The sequence below is a fragment of the Rhipicephalus sanguineus genome, chromosome 2 (genome assembly GCF_013339695.2).
Source record: "Rhipicephalus sanguineus isolate Rsan-2018 chromosome 2, BIME_Rsan_1.4, whole genome shotgun sequence".
In the NCBI taxonomy this organism is placed as follows: Eukaryota; Metazoa; Arthropoda; class Arachnida; order Ixodida; family Ixodidae; genus Rhipicephalus; species Rhipicephalus sanguineus.
In genome coordinates this window covers 33950418-33977977 of record NC_051177.1, presented here as the reverse complement: position 1 = coordinate 33977977, position 27560 = coordinate 33950418, and the positions used below count along the sequence as shown (strand labels likewise).

The 27560-nt window shown below is 44.5% G+C and overlaps 1 protein-coding gene across 1 annotated transcript in view; it reads left to right on the top strand.

The window, feature by feature from the left end:
- Positions 1–27560, top strand: part of LOC119382690 (uncharacterized) — a 48329-nt gene that overhangs the window by 1355 nt on the left and 19414 nt on the right. Inside the window, exons 2-7 of the mRNA XM_037650500.2 lie at positions 75–226; positions 6257–6416; positions 11241–11417; positions 14091–14187; positions 15606–15728; positions 23514–23694. Coding sequence (XP_037506428.1) covers positions 83–226; positions 6257–6416; positions 11241–11417; positions 14091–14187; positions 15606–15728; positions 23514–23694 — 882 coding nt within the window. The 5' untranslated portion in view covers positions 75–82. The remainder of the gene's footprint in view (positions 1–74; positions 227–6256; positions 6417–11240; positions 11418–14090; positions 14188–15605; positions 15729–23513; positions 23695–27560) is intronic.

Genomic DNA, 27560 nt, shown 5'->3' with positions numbered 1-27560 from the left:
TTTTTTTTTCTTTGCTTGTAGCACTGCAGTAATATTTCTTACTGACTGACTATAAAACCTTCCCTCTTTATTAGGAAACACAATGCAGGGAACGATCAAGGTATTCCTGAGCGTCAAAGCATGCAAGAATGTGCGCACAGTAACCAGATTGCCACCAAAAATCTTGCTATGTCGAGGACTGCTGACTTCAAGGTCGCATGGACAGATCGAAGCTGTTGCCACACAGGTACATTTTACACATTCTTGTTGCTGCGTAAACCGACACTACCAACAACAGGAGACACTGATGACAATTTAGCAATGTTTTCTAAATGTTAAGTTCATTACTAAACATGCTGTTATTTTCATGTGCTGTTTTATTCATTTGTTCTGTTTTAACTCTGAAGCTTGCATTCAAACTTGTGTTTAACCATGTCATGTGGATGTAGCCTTTATAGCTTGCCTCCAAATGATCATTTGCTGATCATTTGCTTTTGCTGATTCCACCTCATTACGGGAAAAAAAAAGTCATTTGAATGGGAGTCCTATATTTGGATCAAATTATACGTTTTGTGATCGATGAACTGGAGTCATATTGTCTGCTGTGTCATAAGAACCCAGTTTTTTAACATCACCATGCGATTGAAAGCCATGAATTAAGCTGTGATTGCTGTGTGCACTTCCACTACATAAAGTGCACTGCACAGATCTTGAAGTAGTGGTACGTTCTGAAAAGCATGGTTAATACTGGCATAAAACGAATGTTGAAGTGTAATTTGTGATTTATGAATGACATTCTCACCTCTCTGTTGAGTGGTGTAACTGCATGCCTTTGACATCACTGAAAAATTTGTCATCTTCTAAATAATTTGAAGACTGCTGCAGGTGTAGCCATCTACTAGAACAAAAGCATGGCATGTTTCTCCGTCACACACGTTGACTTCATACTACCAGCTGGAAGTGACAAAAACATCATTTATTCTGGTGTTAATGACTTACATGTGCCTGAAATTAGATGCAGTGGTGTCGATGTAGCACTAGTTAAAGATTACATTATTCCATCTGCAAGCAAAGCAGACACTATGAAAGCCTTCATACTCTGTTACTTCCCTACAATCAGAACCCTGTGATCCCATTCCCTGATGAAACAAGAGAGAAATCGATACCACTGAGAGTGGCTGGCGATTTTGTTCTAGACGTATCCAAACACAAAAACAAATGGTCAGATTACATGTAGGTTTTTCTGAGAATTGAACCGACCATATTAGAAATGATCTCTTACAGCAAACCCTGGTTGTATCTTAGATCTTGCATCTTGCCTTTGCGAGAATGATTGTACAGTTGCATTCTTTCATACGTGTCTCGTACTTCAGCGTCCATTGCCCAGTTCGGGCCAGTAGTGGGAAAGGCTGAATAAATGCTGAACAGAGAAATTTGTTATGTGCTTTGATACTCTCGCGTATACGTTGTCAGCAACCTCTGAATATTTTATTACTGTTTCCATGGCTTCATATTAAATGCGAAGCATTTCTTAGCGAACCTCTGGCACTTTGAGCGTTTCTATCTACGTATCTATCTATCTATCTATCTATCTATCTATCTATCTATCTATCTAGCCGCCTACGTCTGGGTGCTCTCATGATCGCCTCCTTAACTTGTTGTAGACCAAAATTTGCATGGGAGGGTAGGAGGATTTGATGAATATGATTGCTGGGTCATGACATGAATAACGTTAAAATCCTGTCGCGTACGTCGTCAAACCCTTTCCACTAGACACGTGTGGCACATACCCGTTTACCATGGGCCGCGGTGTACGGGTATGCGCCACAGGTGATTGACAGTTTATATCTGTCCAGGAACGGCGAGAACAGACATTGGTTACTTAAATGCTAAAGCGTTAAGGAAAACCAACATCGGCAGCATTGACTCGACGAATAGAAAGAACGAAAATTAGGATCCCAGCAGGAATCGAACCCAAGCATTCTGCGTGGCTATCAGGTATTCTACCACTGAGCCACGCCAGGTCTATAAACTGGTTTGAAAAAACAGCCTACGCAGGCGTCATATCGGTGCAACGTCAATTGTGTTTGTGGAGCTGGCTATCTAATTTTACAAGAAAGCGATAAACGCTACATGATACTCCTACGATATGTACTCCTACAATACAGACGTCATACCAGATTAACGTCTGTAGTTCCAGTGTCGGCTCCGCTTTTATAGCAGTATAATAAACATTACGTTTGTATTCCTATGATTCAGCAAGCTATATTGAAGCATTTCTCGACCCCGGAGGAATACATTAACGAAAGTTACATATGATATCCATAACACCGTACCGTAAAGTGCACTTCGTCCACCAGAACGGCGCAGTGTCCTCTTCATTTCTTACGAGTCTGGGCGACGGCCTCGTGCTAACCGAGGATGATGCCAGATTGATTGACAGCCGCTTTGGAGATTAGGCTGCGTAGGCCACACACACCCAGGTAGTCTACGAATACGACAAACACCATCCACTGATGTTGGTCTACGTAGCACTATCCAGGCCTACCAGCCTCGACGGCCTATACCTCACCAATGCGATGGGTGGCTTCAGGTTCCGACATGTCGCCGGCTCTGTCGACAGACAATTTGTCGACGAAATGACCGAGGCATCCACGAATTCCAACAGCTCTACTATACCACATACTTCACTACACATGGACCCCTCGTCACCACGATCACGACCGGATACTATGACAAGTCATGACCAGCTGCTGGTGCTCACTGATTACGGTTATGATGCCCTTGTTCAAGAACTGTCAAGAACTTCTTGCACACATGTACACGGGTTCGTGAAACGTGCGTGCGCTCTCGAGACACGTATAAGCACTACGTATCAGCTTACCGCTTCTGGTGTTGGTAATACCCACGTTGTATACGTAACCGTAAACAACTGGTTATATAACACATATGCGGCTCTGCAACATATATATGTGTGCGTATAAAATTTATACAAATCTTTAGCGTCATTTTGTACCGTGCCGCTCAGTTAAAAAAGTTACGCCACAGTCGCCTACCCGCCGCATGCTTCGCATAACATCGACTCCCACGGTACGTGGGATCTGCCGAATTTTTTCAGTTTACACAGTTTAAGATTTCCATTCTGAAACAGTTGCTGACTTCTGTAGGAATCTGGAGGGCAGCCTAACAGATGCTCCATGCAATGTTGCAGGGATGTGTGTGCACGACAAAAGAGCACACATCCAGCTCACATAACATGGGAACTCAAATGAGCCTGTATGGAAACCAGCCGCCCATAGCACCAGACATCTTTTAAAAAAAAAATTGTTGGAATGCATGCATACCTTTCTGATGTGTATACATAAATGCATGCCAAAAGGAAAAGAAATTATCATTTGCATGTCGACAGGTTGAAAAAATTTATTGGGACACTAAAGAGAAAAAAGATTTTTCTCGTATTACTCTGTTGCGATACCAAAAGCACCACACATGCTGTGAGAAGCACGGTGCAAGAAAATGCAAGTGGCGGTGCCACGTTGAAGTTAGTGCACCAGTCACCATGACGTCATAGATTTTGACGGCGTCTACTAGGGCCTGCGAGCGTCAACCGCCGAGTCGATAAGCGCCGGGAAAAGGAGCGCAGTGGTGAAATGAGCGAGAATACGCACATGTGCGCAGTGAACAGTCCGGTGCAGCTTTCGTCTGCCAGGCTGTTATACAAAACGAACCCAACCCTCCCTGCTTTTTTGTCCTTGCTTTTTTGTCCTGTTTATTGCTTGCCGTGGCAGATATCTTTGTTGCCTCAGGAAAGTGCTGTGTGAACCACAGGAAAAAGAAAAAAAAACAATGCTTATATGCATGTATAATCAGCTGGTCTTTATCAGATCCCATCCATCTCATGCGGAACCACATGACCTTTTTCTTTATAACTTGACGGCAGCGTTCAGAAAAGAAAAAAAGGGTGACGATAACGGCGCTCAGAAGAAGCGGGGGTGGTGTCCTGTTCATGAAACAGCCTATCAGAAGACGACTGCACAGGACTGGCCATTACGCGCACGCGCATATTAGCGCGATAGTGTTAAAGAGCTCATTTCGTAGAAATCCTGTGTCGGTGTCGGCGTCGTTGGTTGTGAGCGAAAAATCATCAGCTTGTCTGTGACCGAAAAATCAAGAAAGATGCAAATAGAATGAATCATAAAAACTTTAGGTTTGAATGAGAATTCAACCCAGGTCATCTGCATGGCAAGCAGGTGTTCTAGCACAGAGCTACGCTATTGCTTGAAACTGCTTTGGAAAAAAACACTGTATGAATGTCATGTAATGGAAGGAGTCTCCTCAACGCATGTAATATTGCGTGGCAGAAGCGCAGAATCGCGCCAGGCGTCAAACCATGTGAATTACACGAGTTTTTGTTTTAAAGGCCCACCCATTACAAAGTGCTCAGACATAGCTAATCATCACCAGCTGCAAGAGCATCAACAAACAAAGTGAGCAGCTGCGTAGGTTCGTGTGTTGCCTTATGGACGTGTAGTGGGCACTTAAAGGGGCCCTGCAACACAAATTAAGCATGTCGTTTTCATCGCTTGTTCTGGTACTGTGGAATGTGCCGACATCGTTGCGCAACAGGCAACGCCTGAAACGAAGCTGTTATAATTTTATTTCACCAGATAAACTACTACCTGGATTTCGAACTACATCAGCACACATAGACTATTTTTGTTATGAGAAGGGACGTTTCGTCATGTGGCAGAGACGACAAAGGCCGTGCGTTTTGATTGGCTTGACGGGACAAGCATCATGTAATATTCATATGGTGGCAGCTAGGCCATATTGCTGAGCGCTGAAAACAATAAAACTCCTTTTTATAATTTTGCAGAAACAAACCATTCCGGGTTCTATATGATGTATTTTCAAAACAACAGATACGACGCTAAGTGCACTGTGCAACTGGTGGGAATGGTGATCACACGATGCTCTTCCGTGTTTTGCCTTTTGCGGCATCGGGCAACATCAGCCACACTGGCGCCTGCGAAACATGCAACGCTCAGTTCGGCACAATGCTGTCAACAAAAAAAAAAAAAGAAAATTTCTGAACGCTTACCAACCAACACCTTTCACATCATCGGTGGCATTTCATCCGGGCCCTCGCAATCATCCTCTCGTTGCGCGGGGCTCAGTGATGCACTTTCAGTTTGTAATGGCGTGCACGAAATGCAGGCCGTTGCTGCATCGCAGGAGCTCATGCTTGAGGTATGTTGGGTCTTCAAGACTCATTGTGTGCACTACACGACAAACCATGGTTGCGTCAGCTAGCTGACGCACGTGGTTCGTCGTAACCGTGGCAGCAACACCATCAAAAAGAGTGGTGGCGAAGCACTGTGTGCAGGTCACCATGAGGCGAGACTTCTGGTATGTCTCTGTAAGACGCGCGTGGTGATTGGAAATGGCTTTTGACGTCAGCGGGAGAGTGAAATGCGAAAGGGAACATTTGTTGTCGTCGCCTGCTCGAGTTTTCAACTTTGAAGACTAATAACGTCAGCTTTTGTGCAGCAATTTTCATAATTCTTTTCACTTTCATCTCGGCATTTATTACTACACGCATTACAGCGCTAAATAAGGCAGTCATAAAAACGTTGCAGGGCCCCTGTAACAACTGTACTTGCAGTAGGCATTCTAGGATAGTTTGAAACAGCCAATTTTTCGTGCACAGTCGTTTGTTTCCCTACGGCATGGTTGAGGCATGCACCGAGAACTGAAGCCAGGCTGGCAATTGAGAAGGCGATGCACACGGGGCCTGATTATGCTATCACGTTCTACTCTTGAAGGCGAAGCTCAAGCGTCTTTCAAGTTTTTTTCTCGTTCATTTCACAGTTGTGCTCCGCCATACGGCACTTATTGACTCGGCGAACAACACTCGCGCGTTCAAGTTAAAAATATGGACGGCTGTACATTGTCTTCTGAAGGAGCCAGAAACTTAGCATACCGAGTTTCAGGAAATTTCGTAGAGCCAATGTGGCCAAATTACAAAAAAATTGAAATCCGTGGCGTTACCATCGGACGGGAAATTTAGAAACTTTTGAAATTCATTTTCTCATCTATAACCCGTGATGGTGAAATTAATGACGCTAGAGTTTTCAGAACACAATTTATCAGCCTAAACTAATTTATTGTTCCACTTTAGTGTCCCTTTAATGTTTATTACTTTATGGCTTCATATTCCTTTCCTTTTTCTTTGGTATTGTTTACAACTTGTTGCCACTACATATCTATTTAACAGGTTCTTGAGCCCACTGCCGCTGCACTGAAGAAGCAGCCTGCACCAGTGGAACCACCTGAATGGCCTTACACGGAGCGCACCGTAAAAGTGCACACTTGTGCAAAACTCTACCAGGACTGGAGAAAGTGGAAGCCAGGCTACCAGAATGCACCTCCCGAAGGTATGAAGAAAAATCAGAGGGAAGTTTTTCACATTGGCATCCACAAGATCACAGTTATTCTCAGAGACAAAAGGTTGTGATTGCTACATTCTACAAGTACTAACGTGTTGGCCAGAGACCTGAAGGATAACAAAGAAGCTCGAGAGCAAGGCAAAGGCCACATATTGTGTGATGGCATTAAATAATTGTAGGCATGAACTTAATGCAAGAAGACAGCCCTGTGCTTGTAGAGGAAGGGAAGCGTGAGCAACATTATAATTAAGATTGAGGGAGAACAAATGGAGTTCGATAGGCCATGTAACGCATGAGAGATAACCGAGCGTGGTCTATTCGATCACCAAATTGAGTGCCGAGGGAAGGGAAATGTTGCCACAGATGGCTGGGAATTATGTAGTGTCATGAAACTGCCAGTGCCACATGCAGTCAGCTGATGCAAGGCAGGGGTAACTGTAGAGTACTAGTAAATGTCTTCATGTTGCAGAGTTCATAAACTTAACTTGTGATGATGACATTGTCTAATGACGCTCTCTTGTAAAGGTCTGTAAACGTGACCTTGAATTGTTGACTGTGGTAACACTTGCAGAAGGTGAAGAAAGAAACAACAGCACTGCTCAAGGGCTTGTCTTTTGGAGTGAAACATTTGTGCATGCTCGGTAATGTGTGAACACGCACCGAGTAGCATATGGAGGTTTGGTGAAGAGCACAATGCAACAGTTTATAAATTCCAACATGAGAACCAGTGTGCCTTGTAAACTCACCATTTACCATGTGTCAGTTCCGATATGTACTGTAAAGTAATTAATGAAACAGTTATTAGGGATGTTAGGTTAATTAATTGATTATGTAATTTGGCTTTTTGTCCCACCAGTGATACCTACAGCTTTCACTGATCAAGCTCAAAAACGTAGGCTTGTGTGAATAGTAAATTTTAGGTTCGAAGCGAATAGTGATTTGTTCAAATAATCTCTAATCGAATTCGAATAGTATACATCACATATTATAAAGAAAAATGAGCATATTTGTCATAACCCAACTAACCTGCACAATATATTTTAAAATTGATACAAGGCATGCGCAAATTTCGCTCTTTTTGGTTCAAAGGGACATGGAAGCAACTTTGAGTAGTAGCAGCATTTGACTTTCGGTAGAATGCAAGTGATTACTCGTAAAATATGTTATGTTTTAAAATTTACTGTACTTAGAGTATATAAGCCAGTATAACAAGCTTTTTAACTTAAGAAACGATGAATCGATGTGAGGGTAATTTGTTCATTTAACCTTGAAGTGTGGCTTGGTCGCAGTGCGGATTTCCCCTGGATAGGTGTATTCACGGTATAGCATTCCTCTACTGCTGTGAAACCACCTTTACAGGGGGTTTCATGCGGTTTATGTCTTTTAGTTCGTGTCGAAGCGAATTCGAATATTCGCAGTGCTCGAATATTCGCACAAGCCTACAAAAACTACAGTAATGCTGTCTCTTGAGTTTAAACGATCGTGCATTGTCTATTAAAAAAAAGCACACCCCATATATAATGCCCATTGCCCAGTCCGACTTGACCGAGAGAGCACAGGTATTCGCAAGAATTTTGTTCTTATGCTTCTTATATGAGTGCCTATTCCCTCTCCCTCACTGTATTGACTCCTCACCACACTAAGGAAGAAAATACCAATCTGTTTGACATAGCAAAATTGGCTGATTGGGAACTTTTGTTCATAATATTGGACAGTATTTAGCAGAAAATTTTAGTTTAGCGTTAGCGGGATAGTGAGGGTTAAGGGAGTAGCGTTACCGTGCCGCAAACGTTTGTTGCGGACAGCACGTTTTAGTATAGCGGGATAGTGTTTATGTGGCCCAAGCCATTCATATGTTACTCTATGCCCAAGCTGTGACTTTGGTGTCACCTATACTCGCGGACAACTTTTCTTGGCAATGAAGTGAAGCCTACAGAGCCACAATGCACGTATTCTACCGCTAATGAATGTAGTCCCACAATTGCGTCCGTATTTTCTGCGTGAGACATATAAAATACTCCTTCATTTTCTTCACGTAGCTTTTTGCGACTGAACGTAGAGCACACAAGCAAGATATTTGCATTTCTTTAACTGTATACGTTGTCACTTTGCATTTTTGCGTGCATGAAAAAGTCGTGCCTTTTACTCGTACGCTAGATGCTAAGCAGCGTTTGCGTCGAAATGCAACGCTAGCCGTCACTTTCCACGACGTTACAAGACACGCGCCAAACCGGACTACTTCGCGTAGCAGTGCATGTGCAGACGCTCCACCCCTGTAGCTTTCCCTTCATAGCAAAGAAAAGTTGTCCGCGAGTATAGGGAACCCAAGCTCAAGTTTGTGGCGCGGCGACAGCGCCGCGCTGGCCGCGCAGCGGCTCTGTCGGAAAGCTCTGGAGCTTAGGCGCGGCCACTCAGCCCCTTTCACGGTAGCGGTAGCGCACGTGCGCATGCGGTCTTCTGTCGGTGCGGGGAACGTGGGGGCCGTCAGCTCGGCACGTTGAACCGAGAGGCTTGCTGTGCGAAGCTGCGCATTTCCGCGATGGTAGAAGCGACCCCGCGGAAGTGGACGTGAGGTCGGAAGTATTCCTGTGTCGTGGGCTGCCACAACAGTGCAGACAACACCAAGGCACGCGATTTACGTGTGAAACTGTATTGTTTCGTGTCGCACGAGAAATAAAGGCGGCAAGCGTGGATAGCTGACAGCGCTGTCTCGCCTTCTATTTTGGTTGTCTGAATTCATCGCTTTCGTTCGTTTCGACTACCTGAATCGGTAAGTAACGCGGCGCATGCACGCAGCGACTACAGTAATGATTACACGCTGTCTTCTCTGATCGTGAAAGTCCAGTTACGGTTGTAGGTGAAAAAACTTTGTGTTTTGATTCCCCGTGTTCGTGAGACCTACCCGTCGTTGTTGAACGTTCACACTCGCGCTATACCGTTAGCGTTGCACGGTTGGTTGAATTCAACTGAACTCGGCACATTGTCAGAAGTTCGGCGCCTGTAATTCACGCGTCGGGAAGGCTGCTTTATCACGCCGGAACGGACGTCCGTGCATTTTCAGCAAGCTTTGACATCGTTCTGCAGGTTTGCTTTGTTTTGTTTTTGTCACTTTATTAGTGTGATATATATTTAAGCCGCTAAATACTTAATACATGCTTTGCAATTGCAACCTTGAAGTAACCTTCTGTCACCTTCTGACTTCGTGCGATTTTGTAGCCGCGTTCACGCAGCAGGTTTTATACGCCTGTCAAGTCGATATCATAAAAAGAGACTGCAAGCATGACACGAGAGCCGAAAAAACGAGGCGAGCAGTTCATCTTGCTTCACAGTGGTTAAAGCTCAGCTAGCTGCCTCGCGTCTTAATTGGCGGGTGATTCTCCAGCGGCACGGAGGACTTGACTCTAACCTCCTCAGGAAACAGGGCCATGGCCGTGTAATTTCTTTTTTTCGCACGCCGCAAACGTTTGTTCACGAAAGTACACGGCTGTTACTGTTAAGCATGCCATATCAAAACAACAATCATATGATTCGTAGTTCACACCGCAGAACATCGATAGCGTGTACGGCTTCATTTTGGAGTGCATGTGAACCATTATTCATCTTTAACATGACAGAATGAGACTTACCTCGAGGTATACGTCCTACACGGTGTAATCGCGACTTGGGAAATGCATTTCGCTTTGAGTCAGGCGTCGTTGTCGTCGATCGTCTGCTCTTCACCGTTAAGGTGATTGACGAGCCTTTCTCCTTTTATCAAGTTCGCTTTTCGGAAGTGCCAGTCAAGCTTGAAGATCCTTTTGAAGCTGCACTGCACGCGGTACATTGTGAGACGCCGCAAGTGCACCGCGAGAGCTCTGCACGTGCACGGAAGCGAGCGGCAGCGCGGTGGAGAGAAGGGAAAACGCTCGCTGCTGACACCCCAGTTTTTCTTTTTCTGCCAGAGATGGCGCTGCCTGTCAAGAGCAGCAGCGCCGCTAAGTGTTGCTTGGGAAGCCTATAGTGGAGGATGAATGCATAAAAAAAAGTGAAAAGAAAAAAAAACTGAAAATGCTTACCTGTATCTTCGCATGCAGCAATATTACTTCTTTTTTTTAGTAATAATAAAAGCAAATAAATATGAACCACACACAAAAAGTGAAAATTTGTATGTTGCAGATTTGTTTACACCGATCTTCTTGTTAGGTCTAGGAATGTTTGAAACGGAAAGCGATCTCAAAAACTCCGCTAAGTTATCCCTAAAACTCGGTCGTAGAAGCCGCCTGAGGGCAATCGAAGCCATTTAGCACCGTCATTTGCTGAAAACGTAATGAATCCTTCAACAGAATGCCAGCTTCAGTTCAAAGCGTGCGTTCGAAATCGCCGCCATGTTTTACACGCACTACGTAAACCACGCAAACATATTTAAGGCTAAATCTGAAAACTAGCATGTGTACGGTAAACGCTACAGGTTGTTTAGCGTACTGCGAATGCGCATTTCGATCCCGCTATTCTGCTAAGCCCGTTAAACTATAACTGTCTAGTGTCTTTTACTGCCCTTTGTGCTTTTAATTTTGATTCGTCTGGGGGAGAGAAGTCGCCAATGCAGCTAAAAATTACAAAGTCTTTTGTATGCTCACAACAAAAAAAAAGAAGTACCTACCGATAGTCAACACACTTTTGTAGTTTCGTTTATTTAATCAGTGCAAGTGATATTCTGCAACATGGTACATAAAGCACATTTGTTTTTCTCACCACTTTTGCACTGAATTAAAATGCAGCATTGTTTTTGTGCAGTTCTTACAGTGATCTTCTCTTCAACTGTTGCTATTTCAGGCGTTGAAGTGGAACTGGGCTACATGCACACGGGCTTGGACAGACCGGTGGCTCAGCGTGCAGGCAGCCCCACGGTGCTGCTGCTGCACGGGGCACCCGGCAGTTACCGTGATTTCACTCAACTGGTGCCTTTCCTGGACAGTCAAGGTGTCACTGTCATCTCGCCCCGGTGGCCTGGTAAGCACAGCATGGCTCACAATACACTGCGGATCAGTCGTGTAGAGTTGTATGGGAAAAGAGTGGGCTCCGGCTTATGTAAAACCAGACATGCACCCTCTTGGGCAGTTCTGACATGCTACTATGGTAGACTTATTTATGCTTACTCACAACTAGCACATTACCCTGCCTTTCTACCGCACTAAAACCTTGATGTATCTGGTGATACGAATATTTTTGCCACTCCCGCCCTTATATTTGTGTCACCGAGATTCTACTGTAGTGTGGGTTGAATGGATTTGATGGATACAATTAGAACAGAAACTGCTACTTTAACCTGGCATTGTTCTCTCTAGATGGTTGCTAACTGCATGTATGTAGACTTGGTTAGATAGATTGAATAGAAAACTACATTCAACCTACATGCTGGCTGTAGATACTTGACTAGATTGAGCAAATATCGGATATCATACCAGACACACCTTAGCAGTTTGTTGTGGTGGTATATTGGCTGCCAGGATGTCATTACAAGGTCGTAAATTCTCACAATCAGAACGTCATTGGTGCTAAACTTATAAGTTGAAGGCCTTGGCCTCCGCTCAAGGGGTGAGCCGCAATCCGTACAACAAGGAGCCATTAACACTAGGAATAAGAACTAGTTCAATTCACGCCGTAAGCCAATCTAACAAAGCCTTCAATGCCAACACATTAAGGCACAAATGCATACGAGGAAAGAACCAAAGGCTCGGAACAGACAATCACCGCAGACTTGTGGTCAACCAGGGAACATGCAATGCGAAACATAAAGGCCGGTATGCAGACAAACTCACACTCAACTGGAAATCGAAGGCGAACCAATGACTCGCTTTAGCGGACGCTCTGAACCAGCATTCCATCCCGCTCTGCAGCACTCATAGAGGAAACGCTCGACGCGTTGCGCAACCACCTTGGCATCGCCTGGCTCTTTGGCCAAAAAGCCCTTGGCCTCGTCTCTGCTGCCTTCTTATCAGCCAGCACCATCTGGGCCGCCCCCGTGTGCCTTTTAGCCAACGCTGACACATTGCACGCGCATGACCGCATGACGAATGCAGCGTGTGTTATTCTGGTGCCTGTTTCAAAAGGTTTCCAGCGTGCGTGCTGCAGAGAAGGACTCAAAGGCCCAACAAAGTTCAACAGTGTGGCTGAAATAGATGCCAGTGTGACATCTTACAGCAGATGTCTAATAATGAGGGATCATATTACAGGTCATCATTTCATATTGAAGCTGTTATGACTTGCCTGTACGATAAGGGGGTTTTTGTTGTATGAATCGAGACTATGATGTTTCAATATGATGTCTGTTCAAGGTGTCTCCTTGCGAATCACTCATTATGTAACTACATAGACATTGTGTCCTAGTAGTTCACTCGCTTCAATACTACCATCATGCAGCCTCTATAAAACGAAGTTTGAGATGTATCAAACTTTTTGCATTACTGTTTCTTGCTTCAATTGAAATGCATGTGTCCTTTTTCCCATCAGTTTAACGAGGTAGTCTTGTGCTGCTGTATCGATACAACAAAGCTTTACTGAGCACAAAAAGAATATTTAGCAAAATTAGACAAACCTCATTTTTGTTTTTAAGACAATTACAAAATTGTGTACAGAGTATTTAAAACCAATTCAATAAATCTTGTTGTCAAATTTAAAAGCTAGTTGCTTGTCAACAGCATGCAAGAAAAACATTGCGAAACGCCAGTGCAACATAGGAAGCACACTTGCTAGAAACAAACTTTATTAGACAGCATGGTAAAAACTGTATAAGTGACAATTCTCTATTGTTTTGAAAGTGAATTTGACATGATAGTCAAGTTTTAAGGTTTATTGTTCGTGAAAAGTGTTATAGATAATACACTCACCTCATCAAAAAGCAATCCAGAAATAATTGGCAAAACAGAAGACTGCGACTTACTGTCAACTGTACAAAGTTTGCCACATCCAGTCCTATCAGTCCACGAGAAGCACGAGGTGGTTCACATAGTTGCTGGATGCTATTAATAGACTGCACCGCTGAATTTCGGCTTCATATTCAATAAATGCATCCTCTTCGTGACAATCCTTGCAGAATCACGCAAAGGTCATGTTTTACTGTGCCGGAAATTACCCCCAACCATCAGTCACCAATCTGAGCCATCTACATTTCAGTCAGAAAATTCTTTTAGATAAATGGTAACCTATTTAATGACACAAAATGTAGAAAAATAGGAAGGCTTTATGAATGTGAAACATCACTAGTACACTTGCAGCACCAAAGTCTCAATGCAGTGAGGTTCATAATCTATTCAAGTTTTTACAAAATGTAGTACATCATTGTATCCATGTTCAACTATACATGCTTGTGGTGAAGTAACTTTCAAGCAGACCTAGTCTTAGCTGCTTTGCATCTCAAGCTGGATGGTATGGTGTTCAACTTTGAAAAAAATAAGTGAGAACTCATAGAAGAGAGGTATGTTGGTTCGGCACTGTATAGCTCACACAGAAACATGCAAAAGCAAGTGGACTGTAAACTTACAGTCTACAGGCAGCATATATTTGCTGTAGTAGTTTTCTTGTTTTCACTGCTTTTTCACTGCTTAATGTAGCTCAATTTTTCATGGCAAATGGACTACACTATCTATGTCCTGTTAAGCTTCTGTTTGTGATAACTTTTGACAGACTTGCGCTTGAGCTACCAGACCGGAACATTCTGGCATTCAGCAGAAGAAAAGACGCAGCTGCTGACGGACTTCCTCAAGGCCATCAACATCAGCAAGTAACATATTATCTCATATTATCTCATATTCTCACCATTATCACATGCTACTGTCGTTAAATAATTTTTCTTGATAGACTGTCGCTACAAGATGGTTGCAACCTTTCGTTATCCAGCACAGACAAAATGTTTTGCATGGTAAAAGGCTGCTTTAGTGTAGCACCTTGAAGAGTCTTGTGTATCCAAGAAAATAGTTAGTTTGAATTGTTCATGAAAGATTGCAACGAAGAGCTTTGCAGATAGCATGCACCATGAAGCAGAGAGCGCGAAAGAGAACCATGAGGTTTCTCGACTTCCGAGATTTGTGACACTGCACTAAAAGTTGCCATGATGCTTGCCTCTGAAGGCCCCCATATCTTTAGAATATGCATACCTTATGCCTGCATTCAAAGTGAAGTCCTTGCAAAAAATTTGCAGAGGTCGGAATTCGTCCTGTGCATCATTGACAAGGTGTACATCTTTAGAGTTCACGACTCTTTCGTCTGACCGTGAGCCTAAGAACGACAAATTTAACCTCTTAGCAATAGCTGGGATGGCAATTTAGGATTTGTTTATCCGCTTGCAGAGGTACACAGCGAGAACATTTTCCTAGCAGTGGCGTTAAAATAAAGACTAATTTTGAGCAGTGCTTGTGCAAATCTTTGTTCACTTGTGTGGCTGAGGTTGCTAGATGGGCTTAGTATAAATATCTGTGAAGCTGCTTAGCATTGTCAATTACTCAGGCCTGCTGAGTCGGCCTATTTTTTAAATTTTATAGGGAAGTCCTACTGGCAGTGACTTCATGCATTGTATAACTGACACATTGTATAATATTGCATCATCACTGTGCAACACTTTTGTGAAATTCGTGCTGCAACAAGTGCCTGAACTACCGAAGGGAAGTTGGGCCCTCGTCAGGTGTATTAACACACCTTTAGCCCAATTTCCTCGGTATACAGTGTTTGCTGTAGACCTGTACACCAGAATAAAAATTTTGATTTTTTGATTTAAAAAATAAACAGCAGTAAGCTTCACATAAGCAAGAGGTAGATAACACTGTTCCAGAACGTATGTATAATGTGGAGAGGAAAGCTGATCAGTGGTTCCTGAGTAGCTGAAAGCAGAATGATAAAACCTGCAATGGATGTGCGTTGTATGGCAAAACGTTAAACGTAATGTGGCAGCTGTTGGTATCTGAAATTTAGAACCACTAGAGGTCATTTGTGTGTAGTAAAGTGGCACTAAGGAGTCGGATCAGGTGCTCCCTAATGTGGTTTTTTTGTGGTTGGAAACAATTCCATCTGCTTGCTATCATGTTACGGTTGCTACGTATATGGTTGTGACTTCGATGTAATAAAACCCTTTGACAAAAGCAAATACGTTTGTTCATCAAAAGCAGCGGTGATGCCCATTGCATAGGACTTTGCTTTCCTGCTTAGGGTTGACATGCTGGTGGCTCACAGCAGTGCCATCTACCCGACCTTAAATGTCATGACCAGGCCAGGCATGCCACAGGTGAAAGCAGTCGCCCTGCTGGCACCAGCAGGACATCAGCTGGTCAGGTATGTTGTGTTTTCTTTGTTCCCAATGGGAATGTATTAGATGCGAAGCATCTTATGGCGGAGTTCAATTCAGTGGTGGTGGTGTGCGGCGTGACCACCCTTACTGCGCATGCGCAAACCCTCTCCACACACCTCCTCTCCACTCCCGCTCTCCCCCTCTGCCCCTCCCTCTCTTCGCTACCTTTGTCCCCTTCCCCCTCTCCTGCCTAACGCCGCAATGAGCGCCAGTGCTGCATGCGCGTCTCCTCCCCCTCTCTCTCCTCTCCTACGCTCCCCCCCTCGCGCGCCTGTCGATCGCGTTCCCCGTTCGCCCTGTGAAAATTAACGGCCAGGCTAGAGAAGACACAACGCGCGTAGCTTTCCTCTTTGCGTTCCACGACGCGAGGTCGGTAGCATGCCCAACGAACGCCAACGAAACGCGATCGTGCAAGTGCTCCGGCTTCGCATTGCCTCATGGTCCCCTTTAGCGGGAGATGGTGTAATTTTTTATATAAACTGGGAGACTAACTTGCAAAGTTAATAAGGAAATGGCCAGTGAAAGGACATACTCATGAAATGAAAAAAAAAAAAAACTCGAGGGTCCCTTATGCGTTCACCTAAGATGACTCAGCGGCGAAAGCCAACTTCTTTTTCTTCTCGGCCGATGTGCCCTGTCTAACAACTGAAGTTTATTGAAAGAAAAAATCCACACCTGACAACCAACAACGCATGCGCGAAAGTTAATCCTGCCCTGCCACCCTCTGAAAGCTTTCTGCACCTAATGTGGTTTTGCACTGCCTCCGTGATCGGCCCACCTTTCACCCAGCTACAATGTCATTTGATGACGTCATCATGTGACTTCACGTCACATGACGTCACAGTGGCATCATGGTGACATCATAATGATGTCACAAATTTTGGCAATCTGTGATGTCATGATGACATCACATGGTGACGTCATCACGTGATGATTTTTTGCATCACTCGTGTTGTCCCCGACATCACTGACACGGGGCGCCAGTGCTCAATTTTCCCGTTTGATGAAGCACCTAAGGCTTTTGCCTTAAAGGTACAAGGTACAGGCTCTGGCCTTATGGGCTTACATTTTCAGCTGAATCTAGTAATAGTATCTAGTATAAAGAAACATTAGAGGATGCTCAAGCTTTGCCTTTTAGTGGAATGCGATAACATTATCGGGCCCCATTCACGTCACCTTCAAATTATGGAAGGGTGGTGCCACATTGTTGTGACAAGCTTAAATGCAAAGTTTTCACAGCTCACAGACAATAGCATAGGTGGAAATTTGTTTGGCGGGGGGGGGGGGGGGTGACATGCCTTTTAACCGACGTGCAGGTAAGTGTGGTCGAGTGTCATTTTTGTGCTGTCTATTCCATGGCAGAAATAAAATTTCAGGGTGGGCACGGGCCCAGTGTGCCACCCTAGGCTATGTCACTGCTCACAGAGGCCGCTAAGAGCAGCGATGGTGGAAGCACTGGGCAGAAAGCACGGGAGTGCTCGCTCGCTCAGTAGGTCCCCCTTGATCCAGCCTGAACTACCAAACCATCGTGGGGTTCGAGAAGCGAGCTGTCTTGCACCCAAAAGGCCTGGGTTTGATTCCCATCACCACCCCAATTTACCCAATTTTCTTAGAGCACAGCCCTTAGGCGCCCCGTTCCTGTGTTGAGCGCGTCGCCGTCGCCATTGCCATTGCCGTCAGTGGCGTAACCGATAGACATGAAAAAAATAAAATGAGAAAAAAAATACCCAGTATCAAATGGGACTTTGAACCTGGGCCCTCTGCGTGCCAGTCGAATATTCTACCGCAGTGCCAGGCTGGTGCTTAAAACTCATTTGCAAAAAGACCCTATACAGGAGTCATGTCAGGCAAGGAATCACGTTAACCTATGTACTATAGCTTGGCAGAAGAGTAAAATAACAACCAGTCATCACACAATGCTAATTACGCAACGAGTATGTGGTTTAACGCTTCCCACCTACTGCAATGTGCTCAGCCATAATTCTTCATCGTCATCAGCCTCATGCAACATCAACAAAGTGCACATGCCTAATACAGTCTAATCCCGCTATAACGAATACCACTACAATGAAATTTCCGCCACAATGAATAATTTTGGATTCCCCGTCAGCCGCCCACACAAAACAATGCGAAAAACGTCTCGTCACAACGAATACTTTTTTTCTGGGTATTTCCGCTTGAACGAAGTTTCCGTGAATGTCACCACATAAGGAAAAGGAGCTTGCCTAGGATTGCCGCGAAATTCCGCTAGAAACTCGACCATTTCTCGTTGCCAGAGCTGTCGGCTGCATCGCAAGACCAGTGTCTTCATCGGAGACATGCTTTCTGCCACGACACGCACATCCCGGTAAATTTTTCGCCATTGAGATGCTCGGCGACAGATCGTCCATCCGCCATGATGCGCGTGCGGGCCGCGGGAGAATCATTCTGCAATAACTCCCGCCATGTTTTTGACGTAGCACTCAAAACAAAACTACTGCTCATTGTCACAAGCCCTGCGATCGGGAATGACATGTTTTGACAATGTTTTGAAGGCATACGCACCGCCAGCGCGCACCTATACTCGGAGTATATCCGTCTCACAAGCTGGTTGCAGCAGTGTGGAAGCACTGTGGGGCTGCTCAGCCAATAGGAAGAGTGAGCACACCTCACAATGTATTCATCTGCGCCGCGCCCTCTGCTCGGTGTCCCCGTAGCCATAATGCGTTGAGCGAATAGCGCGAGCACACGGGAGCAACCAGCGCTCCTAGCGTTAAGCAGCAACGGCAGCGCCGGAAAAAAAAAACACGTTGGGCAGGCGCTGCGTAGGGCGAGTAAAACGAACAAGTGGTAGCAATCAACGCTATTAGCGTTGGGCAGCAGCGGTAGCACCGGAAAAAAAAAAGAAAGAATAACCAGGCAGCACGCGTCGACGCTGGTTCCTTGCTCCTCGAAATTAAGAAGCCGCCGTCAAGAGCTGTGTGGCCCCTAAGTTCTAAACCGACGCTTGTGTTTGCGTTGTATTTGCGTCCCGGTGCTTCGACAGTAATGTATTCCTGTCTATTTTGCACTGTTTCCAAGATTCATTCTCAAGTTCTTGGCGACAAGGCTTAGCAGGCATGGCTGAACAAACAGCTAATATCAATAATAAGGACAAAACGCACCTGATACTTTGTCCTCAGCGTGAGATGGCACCAAGCGATAGCAGATTCCACCGTTTATTTGTTGCTGTCAGGACAGTGTGCAAGTAGCAAGTGCGAGTTTGGATCGAAGCGGGCAATCACGTCTGCATGGGCGCTGCCATGTTAGTTCGTCATCACAATTATCGGAAGTTACCGAAGCAATAATTAAATGCTAGTGATGTACATGCGAATCCTGCTTAGCGCATCACGTATTGCTGTGACACGTAGCACCTTCTGCAATTATAATGCAATTACAAACGGAACTACATTTTGCTGCGCAAGCGTATGACTTGCTACACCTCGTAGCTTCCACCCTGCTGCAACCAGCTTATGAGATGGAGTATAGTCCAAGCGTAACTGTATACATTCTGCTGCAACCGCTGCGAACATAAATGTGGTCGTGCGACGCGATCATGGGCGACCACGAAAATACGCTTGCATCCAATGTATGCGCACCAGCCCAAAGCAATGCTGCGGTCAAAACCGCGGTAGACACGACAGATAGCAACGATGCAGTTCTGAAGGCACGCACACAGCCAGCGCGCACAGATTGAAAACAGAACTACCGTTTGCTGCAGCCGCTGTACAGAATACTGCGGTCGCTATTGTCGCAATCATCGATAGTGAATATGCTCAAGTACACAGCTAACAGATCGGAAGAAAGATTAAAGGCAATAAAGTCGTAAAACGGCATGAAGCGTTTCGGCTTTCCTTTCGCTCCCTTATGACTGGTAGTGCGGAGCTTCGGCGCTTCGTTTTCAGTTAGCCTCTAGCGAACCTTGGCATGCTCCTTCGCGGTGCTATGTGCTCGGCACGCTTTGAGGGTAACCTGCATATCACATTTGCTCGTGTATAACTCGTGTATTGACGCAAAGCCGCCTTCCTTGCATTACCGTGAAGCCAACTTGCGCACTGAAATTCGCGTATAACCCGCACCCCTAGTTTAGCGGTAAATTTTCTGTATATCTTGTGCGTGTTATACGCGAGAAAATACATTCACTTGGTGTGCGGCCAAGTACGTCCGAGTTAGCAAGAGTTCAATGGAGAAGACAATGCATGCGCTTGCCAGGACCGAATCATAATCATCATATCTTCCGAACTTGTGTGGTCTATGCATGAAATTTCGCTGCAACGTAATTCCGCGACAACAAACTTTTTCAGGCGTCTCGTCAATTTCGTTGTAGCGGGATTTGACTGTATCTTACAGATGTGTAGCGGGTACCGCGCTTATCCTCAGAAAGACTAATAATGGCATAGTGGGTGCTGTCCTACTTCACAAAAATTATGATTTATGGCATAGTCGATACCTTGTGGAAAGCCAAAACTTCAGTTTGGCCTTGTGCCAACATGAAGCTGCGCTCAGAATTTGCATTAGGCAGTATCGTAATTGTTGGTGAACTTTTTTTTCAACTCAGTTACTTTACTTAAATTTGCTTGCAAGAGGTGCCCTGAAAAACTTGGCTTCGATTCGAGCATTCTTTGACCTGTTTTTATTCTTTGCATTTATCATGCAGTAAGCACCCGATTAAAGTGAAGTGCAGCCCAAACACACAAACATAACTAGTGAGACCGGCTGTACAGCCAGTGGATAAAGGTGCTTCGTTATTATTAAAAACATTTTAGTTAAGCATGTTTAGTAGCAGCTTTCTGCACTTTGCATTTGCTCGCAGAGCCACAGCAGAGTGGCGGTGACTTTCACTTTTTAGCTAAATGTTTAGCATACCAGAGCAGATGTTTCATACGTGTAGTGTTCTCTGATGGAATGCATAGTATATTAGTCAAACAACAATAAAAATGGCATATCTTTGTTTTACAAAGGCAGACAAATATCTGTTTAGAACTTTTCATTTATGAACTGAGTAGATGTGTACTTGAAATGACACAATAGTGGTCCATGTTCAGGTTTCCGAAGGTAGAGCTCAGTCAGTTGTAGAACATAAGCTGGTGTCAGTCACGTAGCTATAAATTTTTTTTTCGGGGGGTATACCTGCATTTGGTACGTAGGTGGTGGGCAAGTGGCTGTTGTCAAGTGTAAATTATATTCTACCATAGAAAGAAACTTTAGGAGGGGCATGTGACCAGGTGTGGCTCACTGCAGGCAGCCATATTTGGACTGAGAGCACCGGAAAAAAAAACAGCAGCAATGCTCTGCTTAGTCAACTTCTAAGTGGAACATCGCTCTGCCAGCTAGCTTGGTGCCAAGCATCGGCTCAAGCGTGTTTGCACCCCTGCACAGTGGCTGAGCCGAGTGGGCCGTAAAAAAGCTCAAATAAAGGACTCTAATGAGGTGAAAAATATATGATCTCATATACAGACGTGAAGTTATGAAACACTTAAAAGGCCATTAAACAACACCGCGGTTAGAAATGTGTGATGAAGCGATAACTGCACACCTGCACAATGTGAGCACGCTGCCGCAACAATTTTGCGAATAAGTGCTGTAATGAGGAAGTTACAGGGTGTAGAACAACCTGCTTTGGCTAGTTTCGGTTTCTCGCTCTGCCAACAGGGGTAGGCGTTGGCCTTTGTCACGACTACACCCCCTTCGGCAATGTTACACGATGTCGGCGATTACGTCACCAGCATGCAGCCAACGACCGAGCCAGGCTTCCTCCACATGGCTCTCGTGTCAGAGCAGCGCTAGGGTCACAACGCTAGGGTCACCCTAGCGCCGCGGTGCAGGAGCGCCACCAAAACCGCGTTGCCACAGGGCCAAGGTGCCATTTCATAGTGCAAAGGACCAACCGAAGAAGACGGTGCTACATAAAGTCGCCCATGGGCAAGTTTACGTCACATCGCGTATGAGAAGAATTGGACAGACGCTGGAAAGGAGTGTGGGAATTGTTTTTTGACGTGGAGCGTCTGCTCAGCACTGTGATATTCATAAAATGTGATAGCCGCGGTCGTCTGCACGAATTGATGAGCTTGTTTGGGATATGTAAAAACAAAATGTCGGAGCCTGTTTACTGGCCTTAATGCTTCGTTATATTGAGAATTTTATTACGATGACGTTTGCTGTATCAAGGTTTGACTGCAGCCATGCCACTGTTACAGTCTAAAAGCTACCCCTGCATCTAATTTGGAGTTCCCATCATACTTTTTCTTGGGATTTTTTTATGTCTGAGCTGAACGCAGACTAATACTATGCGTAAAAGAAAGTTGTAGTTTTAGTTCGAAAGGTGGAACATTATTTGTGGGGATGGGCGAATAGTAAATTTGAGGTTCGAAGTGAATAGTGAACTGGTCGAATAATTTCGAATCGAATAGCTTGATTAGTATATATCGCATATTATTAAGAAAAATGAGCATTTTTGTCATGACCAAACTAACTTGCACAATTTGTCATGACCAACTAACTTTCACTTGAACTAGGCATGTGTGAATGTAACTTTTTCAGTTCGAAGTGAAGTGTAAGCAACTTTGAATAGTAGCAAGGGTTGAATAGTAGTAGGGTGCAAGCTATATGTGGCACAATACGTTACGTTTTGAAAATTACTACACTTAGTGCATGTAGGTCTGTATAACACGCTTTTAAACTTAAAAAATAATTAATTGAGGTGAAGGTAATATGTACATTTAACCTTCAAGTGTGGCTTTGCGGCAGTGCGAATTTTACCTGGACGGTTTGTTTCACCGCATAGTACTGCCGCGCTGCAATGAAACGACCTTTACAGGGGTTATATGCGGTTAAATATACTACATATGTTTGTTCACTTCGAATACTGTGATATTCGTTCGAATATTCAAAGCGCCCGAATATTCGTTCATTCCTAATTATTTCTGATTGCAATATTGTAGGCAGTTACATGAAGCAAGGTTATTAACCTTTTTACTAGCAAAATGGCAGCAAATATGCACCGACAAATTAATGCAGTGAGCACGGTGTGACCCGGGCTCAGAGAAACATAAACAGGTCTCACTACTGACCGTGAGCTCTCACCGTCACAATAATGGCATACAAGTGTGCTAGAGACACATGGTTCTATTGGTTTGTTCTCCCGCTTGCATGACCATTTCTCTGAAGCTTACGTTATGCAGGGTCCAATACCAGGCGCATGGGAAGACTCCATGCATGCATGAATTAAGCAACCAGCCATCTTGGCTAGCCTTGGGCTTGCCAACCAATGTAGAATAACTCTGAGATGCGAAACATGTGCCACATGTGCATTCAGCCTCTTGGGCAGGCAAGCACAGCCATGGCCAGACTAGAGAAGAAGTGCACTTTCTTTCTCGGCCTAGCAGGGATGTCATGATGTAACTTCCAACATGGTCATACTGGAAGGCTGTGCATGCCTGCCCGTCTTTCTTGGTTTACACTTGCAGGCTTTCACTCGCATCTACGGCATACGGCATGCAGGCCGCTTACTCTCATCACATTCAGACTATAGGCAGAACATCACAACGACAATGAGTATGAAAGTTCACTTGGAATTTTCATATATTTCATGATATATTTTATAAAATTTATGCAGATCTTACATTCATGTCCAAGTAGAGTATGAAATCCTGCACTTGATATGTATAAAAACGATAAAACATCAGTGCATCAATTCTATTTAACTTTATCATTTCTACACATGTTCATCTCTTATTTGTTTCCACTTGCAGAGCAATCAGGCCGCTACCCCTGATGCGAGCCTTTGCAGTTCACTACACGAATCCACGGTATCAAGGCTTCATGAGACATTTGGGCATTGCCATAATGAAGTACACGAGGAATCCCATCAAGCCCAACATTGAAGATGCCATTATGTCGCTGCAAACTATGATCTTTTCCGACTATGAAGAGGTATGGGTTTTTTTATTATGCTCTTAATCTTGCTTGTGATGTCCGAATTTTTCTAGATTTAGTTGCACTTTGTGCAGGGAAAACAGCATTCATACTTTGTACTTCATCGTTGCAAGCGACTGCTGCGACACAACAGGCACTTGAAGGGGCCCTGCAACACTTTTTCAGCATGTTCAGAAAATGCTGCCGATTAGTAGTCGAGGCTCCTGAGAACACACGAGCCAAACATTATAGTGCTGCACGTGGCCTGGAATTTGCAGTTGATTCTCAAAGTATGCTAGAAATTATTCCCTCTTCTTTCTACAAATGATGCCATATACCCAAGTTATTTTTCCATATACCGTATTTTCCGGTGTATAAGTCGCACCCTTGTATAGGACGCACCCCCTACTTTTTACGACTTTCGAAAGAAAAAATGATATATAAGACGCACCTTTGTATAAGACGCATCTATTTTTAACTCAGTCGACATGATAAAACACAATGACCCACGCAGAGTACATTGATTGCGAAATGCGTAGTCACGCACGGCACTGAATATCTGTAAGCAGCAGTTTTATTAAGGCGCAGAAAACCACTATTTATTTTACTGGATTTGAAGCCACATCCTCCGGCGCACTGTCAAAAGTTCTTCCGCCTCGGTTGGCAGCATCGCTGGGTTGCCGTCGTCAGCCTCTGAGTAACTTTTACGCAGCATTGTAAGCACCTTGAAGCACATCGTTGGCACTGCCTGTACTATGGTGGCTACCATACCTTTAGGGCATTACCAGACTTGGCGAGAACACATAAACAACGAACGCGCCGCACGGTTATCACACGATCGTCGGATACCACCTACACATACAAAACGTAAATGGCGACCGGAAGCCGGAAGCTGCGACTACTGCTGGACTGCAGCGACGTCTCACACAGAAACTGATGATGATGATAATGAAGTGGTACTTTCGCTTTTGTAACTGATATTGTGGGCGCTACAACGTTACAATGGACCGTTTTGGTGCTCTTTTTTATTTATTGCCTCAGTTCTGTGGCTTTAATTCTTCGTTTAAGAACAAACAATTCAAACAGTACAATGAGGCACGCGACAGTGGTGGCTTTTATTGCGGCCGTAATCTCCGTGGTCGCCGCGCTGCTTGAACAGCAAGTAGCTGACATCTAAGATCGCAGCCGCTTCATTGTTACAACAAAATTAGATATATTTTTACGAATGCTCTCGAGCTCAGTTTATCGTACTCATAAATTAAATATAAACAAATTGGTCTCGCAGAATCACGTGACTTTTTGCGTATATAAGACGCACCGTTGTATAAGACGCACCAGCGAAAATCTAGGAAAAAAGGTGCGTCTTATACACCGGAAAATACGGTACCCAAATTTCAGGCCATTGGCTGATTTGAGCATCGTGAGCTGAATAGTTACCGCGACGGCTGTGGAAGGCCGCCACATGCCCGCGTGCACACTCGTGATCGCGCTGAAAGTAAGCCGCGCATACAGAAAAAAAAAAGGAAAGGTGCTCAAGGTCACGACGCGCGTGTGACGTGTCTTTTTTCCTTCGTGCGATCCCTCCCTGCTTATCTTCCGGCACGCTCGTCGGGACGAGGGAAGGGAGAAAGCAATTACAGTGTGCGACAAATATCTCTAACTCCCCTCGTACTTGACCGATTTTAAAAATTTTTGTGGTGGTCGATTCATGAGGCAATAAACTTCTTTAATGAAACCATTTAATGGTTACTTGGAAAGGTGTTACCGGGCCCCTTTAACATTTTTAAACATGGCAGTTGGGTGTAACTCTCTTAAGGTGTTGGTTGAGTTCCAAGAAAAGCAGGCTTGCAGTTTGAGAGAAGTATGAGTTCACTGCTCATGTATGGTGCATCAAATGGGCAGACACTGAAATTGTGCACTGTGCACTCCTCTCTTATATGTAGTTTACTAGCCTGTTTGCATCAAATGTGAATTGGTTTCGTGATATAAACTGCAACATCGTAAACCTTTGTGGTGCCTGTCATTTCCACAGCAAGTTTGTCCGTCATGCCTCTTTAAAAACATCCTCAATAACATGAATAACTGACGCATTAGAAGTGGGCTTTGATACCTATATGCATAATTTCTAGGGATGTGTAAATATCCAAAATTTTTAATACAAAGTGAATATTTTCGTTATTCGAAGCACGTTTCATTTTAAAAAATCATATTCGGATTTTCTGAATTATTCATCCACCGCTGAATATGCCGTTAAAAGGCAAATATTTGGACTATAGAATATTCAAATAATTATTGAATTAAGAGTGCTATGCATTCTTATTTTTACAGTAAAACATTGCCAAAATGCACCGGTTTTAAACCTAGTACGGTTAAAACATAATTGGGATGAATCCCCAACCGAGACTACATAGAGCCTGATATATTCACTGCTGTTGCAGTCCTATGCCTACTGGTTGGTGTGTACTATGGCCACGATTTGTTGCATAAAGGTTAACTGCACCCTTAACTATGGGTGTGGCCAACGCTACAATGTCCTGCAAAAGCGCTTCCGCCCTTACAGAAAGTGCTTGCCCCATCTGTGACCACTCTTTGGGCGCAACATTATCGCAGCCAGTATGGTGCATCATGCCCATTTTGTGATGCCCCAATTTGCGATTTGACTGTCCACAGCACACTTGCTGTGGACTTGTACAGGCCTACATTTAAGCCGCCTTCGCCAACTTCGTGCAACAGGGCTGTGGCCTGGCCAACCACCCGACCGACTGCTGGTTTCACGAACCGTTCCACTGTTCACTGCTAGACTTCATACATGAAGCAAATTTGCATGTGTATGTTTGATACCGCAAATTACTGTGCCTAAGGGCACAGTAAAAAGAAAGTGCAGGGAAAGGCCTATCAATTATTCCGCCCTTAAAAGAGAGATAACAATCTTTAATGAAATTTCTGGAGATGTTAACCTGGTTTATCGCCTGGCTTGCAACTCCAGGTGTCGGGTGATGACTATGATATATGCTGTGATCACATATACACACAAATAATAAGTATGACGCAGAACGACAGATTCTGAAGGCAGCACTTCATTTGCAACATGGCTTGAGCTTGGAGATGCAGCACTTTCTCGGCTCGTGGCAAGACAGCAGTTGTGGATGCACAACACAAAGGTGCTTTTAGTGTTTTTGAGGTCCGCCTTTGGAACCAATGCCTGTGGCAATGCCATTCAAGATAAGAACCACAAAGCATGAACGTGTCAGTATGACGCAGCCCTACCACAATAAGAATCTTAAGTGGCCTGCTCTGTAGTGGGTGTGGCGCAGCAGTTTAAGCGTACTGCATGTTCTTAATAAGCGACAATCCAAGCACACCGCGCCACAATTCGTTGCCGTATTCTTCCTTGCATGGGACCACAAAGTGCGCTGTGGAGATGCTTCACTTGCAGAAACAAAAGCAGTTCAACCTCGCCTCATTGACCCAATGAGGTGCTCGCCGTACTTGTGGCACCTGCGTATGGACAGGGGTGAAGCGTGTACGAAAGACGTTTCAATGGCAAGCGCACGCGCATGTTAGAACAAACGCTTTGGCAGTACAGGCCCGAGCAGGTGTCATGAACAGGCTAGATTGGCTTCATGCGACGGCAGGCATCGCGCTTAAACGGCATTGGTTTTTGCTCATATAGCAAACCATGCATTCGGGTAAACCAGACGAATCACCCGATTACCCTGTCGTCATTTTGGTGCGGTGTGTAATCACTGTAATAGTTTCAAAATTGTCCATCGCATGGCTACTTCGCACTACCATACAGTCGCATGGGAGAACTAGAATTTCTTCTGCACTTTAGGAAAAATAGAGAAAAGGCTGTGTGGTGGGTGCATCTAGGCAACACCACA